The 15,978-nt window shown below is 34.9% G+C and overlaps 1 protein-coding gene across 6 annotated transcripts; it reads left to right on the top strand.

Annotated features, from left to right (window-relative positions):
* Positions 1 to 1,530: 1,530 nt before the first annotated feature.
* Positions 1,531 to 14,257, top strand: LOC113743203 (DUF21 domain-containing protein At5g52790-like). 6 transcript variants are annotated; one of them, XM_072048467.1, is made up of 14 exons: positions 1,531 to 1,637; positions 1,783 to 1,881; positions 2,006 to 2,082; positions 2,316 to 2,399; positions 2,491 to 2,604; positions 2,845 to 2,931; positions 4,381 to 4,520; positions 4,612 to 4,699; positions 4,802 to 4,875; positions 4,989 to 5,173; positions 5,293 to 5,504; positions 6,715 to 6,761; positions 6,859 to 7,131; positions 14,064 to 14,257. In XM_072048467.1, the coding sequence occupies exons 1-13, from the start codon at positions 1,577 to 1,579 to the stop codon at positions 7,109 to 7,111; spliced, it is 1,521 nt and encodes a 506-aa protein (XP_071904568.1). In that variant the 5' UTR covers positions 1,531 to 1,576; the 3' UTR covers positions 7,112 to 7,131; positions 14,064 to 14,257. The 6 variants fall into 6 exon arrangements, 5 of the variants coding, with proteins under 5 accessions (XP_071904568.1, XP_071904569.1, XP_027126961.1 ...); XR_011814147.1 differs by lacking the exon at positions 1,531 to 1,637 and adding an exon at positions 13,278 to 13,340 and having other exon boundaries at positions 1,644 to 1,881; XM_072048468.1 differs by lacking the exon at positions 1,531 to 1,637 and having other exon boundaries at positions 1,644 to 1,881; positions 2,491 to 2,553.
* The last annotated feature ends 1,721 nt before the right edge of the window (positions 14,258 to 15,978 follow it).

Here is a 15,978-nt window from a genome sequence, read left to right as displayed (position 1 = left end):
CCATACATGTGGTATGCTCAAATTATTTGATTTATTAGAACTGCTAGAGTGTCTTGGAACCTCACTGGACTGTGTAACTCATTCCTCGTTTTTGTTTTCCTTAACAGGGTTCGAGACCAAGAGTGCTCGTGAATAGTACTAGATTGTTTTCTTTTGAAGACCTTAAGTTATATTATAGCGGATGGTTGTAATACATATTCTTTTGGATTGTATTAAGCTTGAAAGCTAACTAATTGTAAGCATGCAATATTTTGGAGTATTTTAATTATATGTTGAAGTTATTTGAAGTATTTCGAGCTTTTGAACTGTAGATTGTAGTGAATCCTGACAAGAGTTGGGCAGGCGTCCCGCGGATACCCTTTGGTTCGTCTTAGAGAGAAGTGGGGGCGTCACAGGTTTGGATACTACCATCATGCTTAGGAATTCATCTCTAATCCAAAATTTCTTCCGTCTAATGATTATGGAATGTCTAGTCAAAACCCACATCCAGCAAATACACTAAAATGCTCTTATACGTTACCGTTCATCTGAAAATGAGAGTGACTTTGAACCACATCGTCATTCTACTTGGTATTGACGGGTACGAAAATATAAAGTAATAGTATATCTTTTTAGATATTTGCCTTTTGTTTAATATGATTCCTTTTTATTTTTGTTAGGAGATTGATTATGAAATAAGTGAAGTTATTCCAACTTGTATAAAAAGTAAATCCTTATTTTGTATTGTTAATGGTTAATATTACTTTTGCAATTATTAGTTTTAAAATTGTGTTATGTGTTATCTTGATTTTGTTTGTGATGCCATTATATTAAATGATTAAAGATACTTATTGTGTTTAATATGTATAAAAATTGTAAATTTTATAGATTTTCTTTTGCTAATTTTTTGTTATTTTTGTTTAGTATTTTTTTTATATTATTCACCATTTTTAGAATATTAAATGTTTCAAAATTTACATCTCACCAAGACCGCTACTAATATGTTGAAACCAATGTGGAACGGTCCGGGTCGCGACTACAACTTTGAACCATGGATTGTGACGATATCTTATTTGACAGAGAAGCAACCCCAAGTAGCACAGGACAAAAGAACTTTGATTGCTTACATAGGCTGTAACCTGTAGTCTTCCATCAGGTCTTAACTGCTCCAGTTACAATTGGTTCTATTTGTATGATGACATGAAGATTGTCTTGAGGTTGCGGAGTTAATTGTTTTGGAAGTGTATTGTGTATTGCGGAGTTAATTGTTTTGGTAGTGATTGCTTACATAGGCTGTAACCTGTGGTCTTCCGTCAGGTCTTAACTGCTCCAGTTATCAATTATCTTAACATATTCTAGTTTTGATGCTAACTATTAGCTAACTAATCAATATAATATAGCATGTCACAAATATACTTAAAAAGACTGGATTCAACTCTTGGCCAGCGTGCCTTTAGGCGAAATATATTTGTCATCTTCCTAGTTATCTCATAATCTCAAACTCTGCAAAGCCAAAATTAGGTTAGTTACTGAGGTCATGAAGCCGCGTCTGTTTTGTTTCTTTGTCCTGCTAATAATGTAGTATTATAAAGCAATTATGGGTAGTAATAAACCTGCACCGTGTTGTCCTGATTCCCTCAGTTGTTTACCATCTTTTTGTGAGTGCCAGATCCTATATATTTATACTCCATGTGCAGAACTTCTGTTGATCATACAACAAAATGGCTGCCAATGATGTGCCATGTTGTGAATCCATGTTCTGGGTATACTTAGTAATATCTGTGGGACTCGTGGCATTTGCAGGTCTCATGTCAGGGCTCACCCTTGGACTCATGTCACTCAGCCTTGTCGAGCTTGAGGTCCTTGTTAAGGCAGGTCTGCCAGAGGACAGGAAGAATGCAGGTCCGGTCTAAATATCTGAAGCGCACAGTCTTCTCTATTCTATATTGAAAACTTCATTTCAGGAATGAACAGCTTATTCTGTTCTCTGCTTTTAATTTCTTTTGCCTCCATAAAATTTTTGCAGCAAAGATTCTGCCCATTGTCAAAAACCAACACTTGCTTTTGTGTACACTCCTCATATGCAACTCCCTGGCAATGGAGGTACATGTGTCAATGGATTGATATGTAATTTTTGGCATTTAATAGTTCTTCACATGCCAAGCAGAATTTAACATCGCGGCTAAGGCCATGGTCTCAAGAATTAGAGATTCTGGATTCAAATTTCTCTCTTCCCTCCAGTTTCTTAAATTTCACCCCTCTCCTGTTAAAAAAATTGAAAAAAATGAAAATTTTCTTCACACAGTTACTGAAATCATATTATTTTGTTGAGTAAGGCCCTACCAATCTTCCTCGACGCTCTCCTCCCTGCCTGGGGCGCCATATTAATATCAGTCACCCTCATTCTTGCTTTTGGCGAGGTAAATCTTGTATAGTATTTGGGATATCTGACAGGATTGGTTGGAGTACTATTGGCAGCTTTCTGAGGGAATGCTTGCCTTTTTGTTGCAGATTATTCCCCAGGCCGTGTGTTCTCGTTATGGACTGAGTATTGGTGCGAAATTGTCAATAGTGGTTCGTTTGCTTGTCATAGTTGTTTTCCCATTATCTTATCCTATTAGTAAGGTACTTTTTCCTTCACAATCTTAAAGGGGTTCTAAGTTAATCTAATCTAATTCTAATCTAATCTAATCTAATACTGTCCAAAAATGTGGATGCTTTGGACATGCATTGTTGACTTTCTTCAAAATATCAGATTTTAATTTTACACGTGCAATTTTCTTGTAGTATTGAAATGTTGATACGATAACAAAAATCAAACCAAATGAAGGTCCTATTCTGACTCCTTTTGTTACACTGCATCAGTTGCTGGATTTACTCCTAGGAAAGGGGCACTCTGCTCTACTACGGCGTGCAGAGCTGAAGACCTTGATTGATTTCCATGGAAACGAGGTTCTTTCTAAAATCATCATCCTAAATACATTTTAACAATGTTTTTAAACTCGGACCGGTCAGTGAACCGGAGAGGTGGCCGGTTCGCGGTTCGACCGGTCCAACCGGCCGGTTCAAAGGTTCACTGTTTTTTTTTTTTTTTTTTTTAGTATTAAGTACTAAGCAGGTTTCATTCTACACTTGAACTTTACCAACATAACTTAATTTAAGTTATGATAATAATAAATTTTCTAAAAGTTATACACAAAACATGGAATGATAAATATAATTAAAATATCATAATTCACCACAAGTTTTCATAAATTCATTATAAACATAAATAGATACAATCCAAATGTGCACCAATTATCACAAATAAAAACACAAAAAATAAATTAATTAAATATTGAAATTCTTTTACAACCCTTCAAAAAATCCATAAAAGAGTTCAAGTTAAGACAAACTATTTGAATAGCAAACTTTTATCAGTGGCATGATAAGCAACCACACCACCTTCACAATTTCATCAACTTAAGCTGAAAAAGTTAAAATTTTATTATAAAAATATAAATCTAATTGCTCAAACTAAAAAAAACTAAAAATTTTTGAAAAACAAATATACAGTTAAACACATAAAAAATTAATTGCTACTAAACATTACTAATTAACATGTTATATTAAATTCAATGATCCTATACCATTAATTATTTTAAATTCAATTATCAATAGCTTCGATTATGTGCCAACTACCATATTTTTGACCAACCCAATGTTATTATTTGCAATTCCTACCCAATTCCTACACGGATGTGCACTACTTTTGCAAAAATTTCATCCTTAATTAATCGAATAAAAATAAAACAAAAATGAGGGAAACATATGAAAATTGAGGGGAAAAAGAAGAAAATGCAAAAAATCAACTAAAGATAATAATATAGAAAAAAACCTTGAAAAGAAAAAAATTAAACTTACTAAAATGTTAGAAAACAAGAAAAGTTGAAATTTTCAACTTGTTTACAATCTGCTAAAGATAATAACCAGATAATAATGGTGAAGACTTGAGAAAATCTTGTTGTGGATATTTGGGTTAAAAATGGTTAAGAAGAAAAAATTGAAGAAGAACTTGATGTTTTAATATATTTTTTAGTCAAGTAGAATTCTCAACAAACTTAAGTACAGTCTAGCGGTAAGATTGTCATATTTAAACTTGGAGACTCAGATTCGAATCTTAGCTACACCATTCTTGATATTTTGTTGAAGAATTTAAAAAACCGCCGGTTCACGGTTCACGGTTCACGGTTCGTCCGGTTCGTCCGAGTTTCAACGGTTCTCCATGAACTTCCGGCTTTAGCATTAGACCGGACCGGTGACATGGCCGGTTCGCGGTCCAACCGGTCGAACCGGCCGGTCCGGTCCGGTTCTGAAAACATTGCATTTTAAAGCATTATACGTTATCGTTTTTCATTTTAGGCAGGAAAAGGTGGAGAGTTAACTCATGATGAAACTACCATCATCTCGGGAGCGTTGGACTTGACACAGAAAACTGCCAAAGATGCTATGACACCTATGTCGAAAATATTTTCCCTTGATCTCAACTCTAAGCTCAATGAGTATGCCACTTTGAATTTGGTCAACAAATATATGTTGTTCGGGTTGTTGCTCATTCGTATCAACTAAAATCTCTTCGGTATGCTTTCTCAGTGATTTAATGATTTTGATATTGAACAAAGGACATAGTCGTGTGCCCGTGTACTCAGGAAGTCCGACTAATATCGTTGGCCTTATTCTGGTAATCATGTCCATAGAGTACTCTTCTTGGAGGCTAAAATTAACTTCGTGCTACATTTTTCATTTCTCTTACTTCTTTTTGTCTTGTTGAATTTGGATGTAGGTCAAGAATTTATTGAAATGCCGTCCTGAAGATGAAACACCAATCAGGAATCTGACAATCAGGAAAATACCCAGGTAGACTATTCTGTTGTTGCTTTAGAGCATGATCAAATAAAGCAGAACGAGCCAAATCATAATTAACACTGAAATTAAAAGTATGAGTAACTGATGGTGATGCGTTGTAACAGGGTTTATGATTCGATACCATTGTATGATATTCTGAATCAGTTTCAGAAAGGGAATAGCCATATGGCTGTTGTTGTGAAGAGCCGTGAGCGTAACAATGATGCTACCGAAGTTGCTATATCCAAACGTGAAATGTTGAAGAGAGAAATCGATTCATGTTCATATAAAGTTCAAGTAGCTCAAAATGGTAATTAGTTAGTGTTAAGTGTCTCATAGCTAATGCTGTATTAGTCTTTCCATGACATATACGAACCTGATCGAGTAATAGTTGTAACGCTCCCTTGCTTGCTGTTCTTTCTGCTGCAGCAAATAATTATCAATATGGCGAAGGTAAACCACTAAATGTTTTGGAGTCATCAGGGCCCTGTTGTCACATTAGAGTCTTGAGTCCAGCATCGAAATGCAAAATCACAAGTGGCAAGTTAGAAGCAGCAGATGCAATAGACACAGTTCCAAGTTTAGATGAAGAAGTCATTGGTATAATTACCATGGAAGATGTTCTGGAAGAATTACTGCAGGTAATCTTCTTATGGAAAAGAAACATTTTGACGAAGAAAATGATCCTTTTAATCCACATTTATTTAACAATCATGTTCATTTTAAGTTGAGTAAATTACCCAACCAGCCCCTAAACTATTACTGTTTTACACTTTTGTGCCCTAAACTATATTGTATATCATTTATGCCCTTAAACAAATTAAAGTGTAAACTGTTGGCCCTTTTAGCAATTTTTGTTGTTTGATCTAATGGAATGGAGGGACAAAATTGTCCACCCACAAAAAAATGAAGGGATAGCGAGCTTTTGGCTTTTATTCCTCTCTTCCTCATCGAATCTCCACTTTTTAATCTTAAGTTTTATGAGATTCTACAAGAATAACAAGAAATATGGCGGTCTGATTCTTTTACTCATCTTCCAGTTATATGTTTATTTATGGAGGGACAAAAAGGCCAAAAGGGACAAAATTGTCCCTCCATTCTGTTAGCTCAAATAGCACAAATTGACAAAAGGGCCTAAAGTGTACACATTCAGTTAGTTAGGGCTTAAATGATACATAATATAGTTGAGACGCTAAAAGTGTACAAAAGTAATAGTTTATGGGTTGCTTGGCAATTTACTCGTTTAAGTTTCACGAGAACAACTCGTGTATGTGAATTCACCAAATCTGACCACTTGATGGTGAGAACCAACTACTCTAGGAGTAGTTGGCCACGGGGAGAGTTTTAAATGTCTCCTTCGGTATAGGTCAAGGGATTGAATCCCTTGGCCTGTATTTTTGTTTAGAATTTCTTGAAAATTTCATCAGCGGGTGCAAAGGCACTCATCTGATCTGGTCCGGTGGCGATTCAGTCCCTTTTGGGTTCTCCATTAATTTCCTTGAGTCCACCATTTTTCCTTAGTGTAGAGTAGGAGTAAGTGTAGAATATTTCACCAACGGATGCAAAGACACTCGTTTGGTTTGATGGCGGGAGGCGGTTCAGTCCCCTCCGGATTCCCCATTGATTCCCTTGGGTTCACTCCTTGCCCTTGGTGTAGAGTAGGGGTAATAGTAGGTATAAAATAAAATTATCGTATGGTGCAAAACCAATTTAATTTGGTTATCTTTCAGTGCTTTATACTGACAAACAGACTACATAAATATCTCCATTGTGCTTAATCAACAAAATTCCAACATTGCGTACATAATGAGACTAATTAAATCCTTTCCAACATGCATTCTGTTTCTGTAGGAGCCAATCTATGATGAAACTGACGAATATATTGACGTCCACAATAAGTAAGTTCAAACCATTTTCAGCTTCTTGTTGTCTTCATTTGATCCACCTATTCATTTTGGCAATACTAAGTACATTGCACCTCTCTTCCCCTTCCAGAATTAAGATTAATATGCTTCCGGGAAAGAAATATTTTTTAAGATCTCCTGGAGCAGCCTCAGCCTCCAATGTAAACAGGCAAACTCCAATGGTGTCCCCACTTTCTTCAGCTCATCAGACACCTATCTCATATCATCACACTCCCCTACTGCGTTCACCAATATCGCCATATACTCCATCGCCATGTGCAAGACCAACTCTATATGCTTCCCCTGGAAAATTTACGATGAATTCACCAGTCAGACACGCATGACCTCCTCACACTCTCAACAGGTATTTTAACACAACTGTCCCATCAGGATATTATAAGTAAAGCTAGTTTCGGGTTCAATCGTTGTAAATACTCCATCATCTATGAACTGATATGCAATAGCCTATCACCAATCTTCATTAGCAGCATCTTTTATCTTTTTTCTATCAATTTTTCATGTGTTGAAAACCTTCTGATATTCCAAAAAATGAGATCGAAAAATAAAGTGTATTGTTTGGTTGACTTGACTGATAATTATCTTTGTACACGGGCAAAGGCAATCAATTTAGCTCCCATCCCCTGGAAATAATTTTTAACCTTGATGAATCGTTATGCATGCGTCAAGCTACCAATGAGCTAAAGCTGAAAACTACTGTTGAAGTGTGCTTTCCTGCACTTTGAAGATCTCTAAGCATATGCCTACACGAACTTTTGGAGTACCATGTTTTTTAGTTTAGAAACTGTCTAATAACGTTTATTTGTTAAACATGACTAGCAACTTTCAATAGTATTTGATGTAAAATGTGAGAGCCCGAAATTTATTATGTATTTCATGCTTTTGTTTTAAAATTGAAGGTGTTGTGTTTACTTGTTACTTGTTTCTTGTTTCTTGTGATTAAATAACTTGGATGTACCCTATATTAGTGTTGGATCAACCTTTATAGAAATTAACACTAGAATAAGAAATTAGTAGGAACATAACATGAGAATATAGAAGTGAGGGGTAATTGTTAGAATAACTCTTGACAACTCACATATGTTTGACAAGTAAAGATAGACTTACCTTGCAATTTTATTCATTTAGTTATCTATTTGTTTATTTATCGATTTCATAATGATTTTGTCTTAATGCTTTTATTAAATTTTACATGTGGGAGTTTAGTGGGGGAAAATGTGATTTTTTTTTGTGGGGTGTGAAAGGAACTTTTGGGAAAAAAAGAGAGGGTTTACTGCAATAAGGAAGAGGTAGGATACTTGAAGTTAGAAACATCTAGATGGTGACATGTGTCACCATAGCCATAAGTGTTAACTTCTTTGACCAAGCCTTAATCCTACTTTGACCAAGCTTTCTTACCAATTATCCTTTCATTACTTGTTCTAAACCTAATAAACCAACACAAAAGAAAGAGATTAGAGAAATCGGAAGCTAGAAATCACAAGGAAGTGACACTTGGCAAAGTAGGGACCGAGTTTTTGTTATAAGACACATTTGACCAATCTTGTCTTACCATTTTTCTTTCCTTTCTTGACTTAAGACCAAACAAAATAAAAACCAAGAGAAAAAAAAAAGAGTGAGGGCCATGAGCTTGAGGAGAAAAAGGGAAGAAAAAGATCCATTCCAACTAGCTTCAATTTTGCTTGGACTTTGAGGGGAAAGGAAGAAAATAACTTGGGGTTTCTACCAACCTTTGCCTGAGCTTGGAAAAGGGAGTAGATTTGGTGAGTGGATTAAGTTTCATCTTGATTGGAAGGCCAAAGAGGTAAAGTATTGTTCTTCTTTCTTTGCCTTATGTTGGAAACAAGTTGGATTTTTGGATTCAAGGCAAGATTTTATGGTGAATCTTGAAAGATTATGAGTTGATGATTATTATGCCTTATATTTGAATTCTAGAGTTTGATTATGCATATGATTGTGATGTGATTATGATGGCTATTTTGTTGTGATTATGGCTACATATGTATCTATGGTTATGTCTGTGACGACCCTACCTCCTCCTAGGGCATACCCAAGGGTTTGGCGGACCATCTGTCCAACTCTCGCCAGAACTCATTCACTAACGTTCTTGAAATAGCCTTTCAAGTCTCGAAATTAACATAAAAGTTCCATTTTCAACCAACAATTCAAACTTAAATCACAATCCAAAAGTAAAACATAGGATCACATTCTAAAGATTCCAAATACATCTCATCTACAAAAGTACAAGTACAAGAGATTATATATACTAGTTCGTGCCTACTTGCTCCGGCCTCCACCCCTGTAAGAAAAATAAACTAATGGAATGAGCTAAAAGTTTAGTAAGGTTCCCAAATAAGCAATCAAGCAGGCATACATGGAAACATTTACATTTAGTACTTTACACACTTGGCACAGTATAAGCAGTCATTCAAGAATCAATCATTCATTCATTGAAAGGATACGTGCTCACTTGGAGCCATTCATTAATTCATTCGCCAACCATTTTTCTTATCCCTCCGACATCAGAAAACATTTGCAATTGAAAACTTCTTCAATGTTCATGTCATTCATTCATTCATTTATTTTTATTGCATTGAATTCACTAGCTAGTTCTCCACCAGATTTCGTGGTAATACTCGAATATATCAAATATTATCTCAGGGTCACCAGCCGCCTGACCGAGTCAGCTTCTGGCTCGAGTCGATTGGCAATGAAGGGCAAGGGTCCAGTTCAGTCAAAAGACCTACATTCATGCACAAGTAGCATTAAATAATTGAAAATTTACTTTTGCTTGGGTCGAGTGCGATAAAGTACACACTCGCCCATCGAAAATTCATTTAGCAATCATTGGAAAGCATTTAACATTCAGACAACATTCACAACCTTCCACATAGTCATTTAAAGCACACACATGCAAGGAACACTCACCAACGATTAGTGTTTAGCAAAATCAGGTTGAGGCCTAACTCCTTGGCCGGATTCTAAATCTGCGATCAAATATTGAATAACAAAATACAATCAAGTAGGGTTTCCAAATATCCAACCATCACTTGTGAATATCACAAGGAGATCATGAATAGAACTTATATACATAGACTTCATGACTTACTAACCCCAGGCAAAATATATGCATGCTTGCCTTTGTTTTAGAAAGAAAACGATCGAAACTTTTAAGTTTAAAACGTGACATACACTACTAAAAATCATGTCTTAAAATGGTCATTACTTTCATCTTGCAAAATATATAATTTTGGCAAAATTTCAGCTTACATATCACCTCCAAGGTTAACTCAAACATTCCTAAACAAGTGAAGTCTAAATCGATTACAAAGCACACCTCCATGTCCACTTTTACTCACTTATCCTTCAAGAAATGAAATGGACAACAATTCCCCTGTTCTTCCTTCAATTTTTCCTCCAATTTTTCAAGCTAAGTTTTATGGTAAAACAGCCCAAATCAACTCCACAACTCATAAGAAAAAAAAGGGTTCTTACACTAGACTACAAAACCAACTAACTTAGGTTTATCTCTAGCATATAAACATTATACATCTAGCTGGAAAATTAAACCCTAGGCTAGAAATTTACAAATTAAAGCTGGAAAATTATAATTCAAGGCCGGAAATTTCAATTGAAAGCTGGAAATCCCTACAACCAAGTTAAAAATCACATTTCAAAGCTTACTATGTTATATCAAAGCTAGAAAGTCCCATGTGAAAGTTGACAAACTCATATATATAATAAATCCATGATCTAAGTATGAAATGGAGTGCAAGTAATCGAGAAAGTTAGGTTTAAAAACCAGAAAATGTTTCCAAGACCCTTTCAAGTTTTTTGTCATTTCATAAGAAAAATTCCAGTTTTTGTAACGCTTTTGGAAAAGTCATAATTTGAATTTTGTAGGTCCAAAAATCATAAATTTTATACCGCTAGAAAATAAACTCAAAAGACTGCAACTCTCTAGAAGACACCTTCATAAAATTCAGCCCATAAATTAGTCAAATCTAAGCCTCAATTCATTGCTCAACTCAGTGCAAAAACAGGACAGTCTTGGATTTTCAACCCGTTTTGAAATTTTTCTGGTATTTATAGAAAGTGAACCAACCCATGCATTTTACACGGTTAAAAAAGCTATGAGTCTAGTTTCAAATCAATAAACGGAACTCAATTCGGATTTTTCTATACCAAGATATAACAGATTTCCCAAAACTACTCAAAGTCTCCTGCAGGAAAAATTCTCAGCAGCACTTTCCCTTATTTTCCCTAATTTCCAGCCATTTTCAAGGTTTCATTCTCACCACAAAACAGCCTCAAATCAAGCATATACATACCAGGCCACCAACTCACTAAATCAAACATATATATAGCATTTAACCATCACAACTCCATGTATATATAGAGCTTCAAGTAACTACATCAAGGTTGGAAATTTCACCAAACCTAACAATACCATGGTAGCTATCATAAAAGTCATGCCTTTTACCTTATAAAGTATCATCCATCAAGTAGATACAAAGACAAGTGGAAAAAATAAGGTGGCTATCAAGTTTACCTCTTAAATCCCACAAAACAATGCTGGAAAATCACAACACAACCTGAAAATCGTGAAATCCACCATACAAATCCTTCCTTTAGCTTCTATAATATCATATATCAAAGAAACTCAAAGATAAGGGAGGATTTCTAGCAAAGTTCTCCTCTTTACCTCTAAAACTTAGATGGACAGCCAAACAAGAAGTACTTAAGGGTTTCTTCCTCCAAAACTTCTCCAAGAGCTTCCCCTCAAGATTATCTCAAGGTTGATTGGAGTGGATTAGGGTTGATCTTGGTTTTTTTTTCCATGATTCAAGCAAGAGATCAAGGCTGCAAATGGAGTATTTTTCCCTTCTTCTCCTCTCAAATTCCGTCCATCATGGAAGGCAAAGGAAGAAAATGGTGATTGACTTGAGTTGGATAAGTTTTAAGCTTAATCTTGGTCAAGGTCTTGGTCAAGATTGGCTTGGTGTTTGACAAGTGGCACAAATCCAAGTGAAGTCTATCTAATTGTCTCTCTTAAGCAGTCAAATATCTATTACTCCTCCAATCATCTCTTAACACCTTTTGTCACATAATTCCTTTTGCACAAAACTCCTTCTAATCCTCTAAATTTATTGCACACATCTCACTAATCGGTCACACTAGTATTATGCACTATGAGACTTGACATGTATCAAATGAAACATGCACCAAGTAAAATAAGAAAATAGGTCAAAATCATGGTTAAACTAATAAAACAACCAAGAATTCAAGGCAAGTAAATGAAATCAAAGAAAATATGTAACTAACTATCGGGTCACAACACAACTTGCAAACATCTGAAAGTGAGCAAAAATGAACCAAACCTTTTTTTTCTTGGTCAAATCTAGGATTTGAAATCTCTTGTATTAAAATTTCTTTCTTACCATAAATATCTCGTGCCACAAAATGTTAGGCAATCAATTAAAAGAAACAATAAGGTACAACTGTCCGTTATCATTCACTATATATACAAGCAAGTAAACCGAAATGAAAGGTATGAAAATTTTGGGTCCTCACAATGTTGGTGATGAAACCCTATGGAATTACTAGATGTTTTAGACTGAATTTGGGACAATGAGTTGGAGGAAAGTTTGAAAAATTGGGAGGAAAATTTCTGGTTGCTAGCCGAATGGAAAGGCTGCAATTGCAGCCTTTGTCTCGAATTTTTCTTGATGATTTAGGCATGGTTTTGCTCAAAATACGTTATACTACTTTAGCCTACAAGTGTGTGCTGAAATTTGATCAAAATCATGCATTTTAAGTGGCTTAAACCTCACATTTTGACCAAAACGCATGGCTGGAAATTTTCCCGTAGGAAACTCTGAACAGTCTTGGGAAATCTGTCATATCTTGGTGTAGAAAAATCCAAATTGTGTTCTTCTTGTTGCGTTGGAAACTAGATTTAGATTAATTTGTACCATGAAAATTTCAGAAATTTCCTCAATTCCTATGAATATCTGTGATTTTCCAAAGTTGACTAAATTTCCACACCTGCTCTGTTTTTCTACTGGATGAAGCAGCAATTTGAGGCTGGAATTTGACTGACTTGTGGAGAGAATCTTACAAATGTTTCTTCTGGAAAATTGTAATTCTTTGAGTCTATTTTTGAATGGTATAAAATTTATAAATTTTGGACTTAAGAAGCTTGAGATATGATTTTTCAAATAATATCGCGCAAAACTAGAAAAATTCTGTTTTTCTAAAACTGCCCTTACTTTCATTTCCAACTTTAAGTTGGAGTTGTTAAACCATTTTGAATTTGGTTTTATGATTGGAATGAGGAAATTCTTGGTTACTCATGGTCCTTAGCTCTAAATGTTCTCTTTTCACTCCAAAACCATATTTGCATCGTTGCACTAGTAGTTACTTAGATTTTTTTTGGTTTACCTAAGCTTTGAATGGTTGAACTATAATACTTTACTTGTTTGTTCTTAGGATTTGTCGGTGATCAAGGGAATAACTCGGGGGCGAATTTTTGACGTTATTTTGCTTAAATTGGTGAGTGTTAAGTGAATGTTTCTTGATATCTTGATTTGAATGATATCACGTGTTATGTGTTGAATATGGAACTTGATGAGGTGAGGGTATACTTTATCACACTCATTCTTCCCTTCTTGAATGATCTTGTACTTGCTTGAACTTGATTGACCTGTACTTGTGGTTATGTTTGTGTTTGTGCTTGACTTGTAAGTGCTGAGCGGCAGTATGTACCACACTCAATTCGAGTGGGAGGTGCCTCTCATCCCGTCTCAGTACTTTTATCCTGATTAAGTCGATTGGAGTGTTATCTCGTACTTTTATCCTGATTAAGTCGATTGGAGTGTTATCTCATCAACCATATTTGTTCTTGCTTGGGTATACTAGAGTATTACCACCACTATTTCTATTTGATGTTCGGGCCCGGTAGGGGGTGAAATGGTGGATGGGGATTCGTGTCAAGTGAATTCTACGGATATGTTATTTGCGTGGTTGACGGAGTGTCAACAAAAGAAAATGACATCCAAGATCGTGAAATGGCAAGCTTGTGAATTAGCTCCTAAGAGCTCCTGTATCCTCTTAATGAATGTGTTTTAGTCCTTTTGTGGCTTTATGTGAAACCACTGTTGCTATTCTGTATATGTGCTACTTGAGTTGAATAATAGTACTTGTTCTACTTGCTTGCTTGATATCTTAGCCTCACTGAACGTCCGCTCATCCCTTTAAGTTGTTATTCCTTAACAGGAATTTGAAGTGAAGAATTGGAGGCTCTAGACTAGCCAACTTTTGTCTAGAGTTAGTGTGATTCCTTGAGCGACTTTTGGACATTTAGAAGTGTAGATTTCATTTGTATTTGAAATATTATGGTTGTAATAGTTAACGCTATTGCCTAAGGATTGTGACTGTTGTTATTCAAGTATTTTCTTAGTTTTAAGAAATTGTTTGGCTTGAAAATCGTGATTTGGTTTGAGTGAGTGCATGAGGTCTGACGAGAGTTGGGCAGGCAGTCCACCAAACCCTTGGGTTTGCCCTAGGGGAAGGTGGGGCTGTCACATAAAAATGACTCTCGCTCCTTGTAAACAAAAGTATTTCAAATTTGTAGCATACAATCATTGCCAAGCACTGTTTTGTGATAAAAAAAAAAAGGAATGTTTTGTGTTTTGAGTCAATTGTCTCAATTGCTTTCTACTTAAACCTATTTCTAGTGTAATAGATATGCTACAAAGATTCACACTACATTAGATGCAAAGTATGAATTTGATTGGGTTATAAGGCAAGTTTTGAAATTGGACTGAATCGGCCGGTTTGACTGATTGCGCACCGTGAACTGATCATGACATCGATCTGGTAATAAACTCATAAATTAATTGAATCAATTAAATTCGATTAAGAACTGGTTGAACCTATCAAAACAAGTAAAAACTTGGACTTTCCAACTAGTATATACTAATTTTTTAAAATTTTAAAGTCATCCAATTTTTATAATAAATAAAAGAATAAAAAAAACATATGAATCCCAGTTGAACCGATTTGAATTGTAAATCGAATACTTATTTACTTTACTTAACGGTTTGATTTGAAAACATAGCAATAAAGTTTTAGATAAGCTATAAAAATCAATCGCAAAGTCAATTTGTGTGGCTATCCGTATTGGGGGGGATTAGGGAACTTTACTGCCCCTGCAATCATGGTGCAGTAGTTAGCAATGTTATGCCGGCGAAGCACATATTTGAAGATTACTTAAAATGGCATTCAAATTGACCTTGCAATTATAAGTTATGTGGCAAATTCATAAGTGCGGACAAGGGTACCTTTTGGCATATTTTGATTTGTACGAAAAGACCAATAAATGAGTATTAAAAGTGTAAAATGGATACTAATATTAATATTTCCTAATGATTATTGCTTAGGTAAGGAATGATGATTGACTTTTGGGGTAATTTTAGAAACTTCCCCCGAGATTTCTTATAAAATCACTCAACTTTCCTGAGGTTTTTAAAATCTCACTTATCTCCTTTGAATTGATATTTCTTGTAACATTTGAATCCGTTTGGAAGAAATACAAGAAATATAAAACTTTTGCTCTAATACTACCCTTATATTATCCTACTTATAAAGTTTATAACAACAATAAAAACTAAAATAAGGTTAAATTTTTATAACATGCAAATATATTGAAAAATTCACACGATGAAGAGATTATTTTAGTTTTCAATACAACTTAAACTATACTATGAATTAAAACATATTTTCCCAAAAAAATATCTTGACTTCCTTAATTGTAACTTAACTTTACACAAAATCTTTTAAGGTATTAATTACTCACCAAAAATCCTCCTAAGTGGTTGACTTTGATAAGATTTAATTTATCCACATCCTTTGCCATCCTACCACGATCCCAATATAAAGAAATATGGACCATTATTAGCTAATCATTTGTTTTTTTCAATTTACATTTTTTGGTTTTAAAATTTTATTTTGTGTTGGCTTTTTGGTTAAATAGTTATTAAGAGCAAGGGTAATGTTGTTAATTTGTGACATTTGATAGAAATATTTAGTCTTGTCAAGTTGACAAGAGAGGTAAGTGAGATTTTAAAAACTTCAGGGGAGTTGAGTGATATTATGACAAAACTCAGAGGAGGTTTTTGAAATTACCCTC

This window comes from Coffea arabica, chromosome 5e (assembly GCF_036785885.1).
Source record: "Coffea arabica cultivar ET-39 chromosome 5e, Coffea Arabica ET-39 HiFi, whole genome shotgun sequence".
Lineage (NCBI taxonomy): Eukaryota > Viridiplantae > Streptophyta > Magnoliopsida > Gentianales > Rubiaceae > Coffea > Coffea arabica.
The sequence above is the reverse complement of the archived record's forward strand: the minus strand, read 5'-3'. Positions and strand labels throughout refer to the sequence as shown.

Excerpts from the sequence above, each read along its gene's own strand:
- LOC113743203 (XM_027271160.2), top strand. The coding sequence starts at position 1,701 with ATGGCTGCCAATGATGTGCCATGTTGTGAATCCATGTTCTGGGTATAC. Across the intron at positions 4,521-4,611 it reads CTCAACTCTAAGCTCAATGA|TGATTTAATGATTTTGATAT; the intron begins GTATGCCACTTT and ends ATGCTTTCTCAG. Across the intron at positions 4,700-4,801 it reads ATATCGTTGGCCTTATTCTG|GTCAAGAATTTATTGAAATG; the intron begins GTAATCATGTCC and ends ATTTGGATGTAG.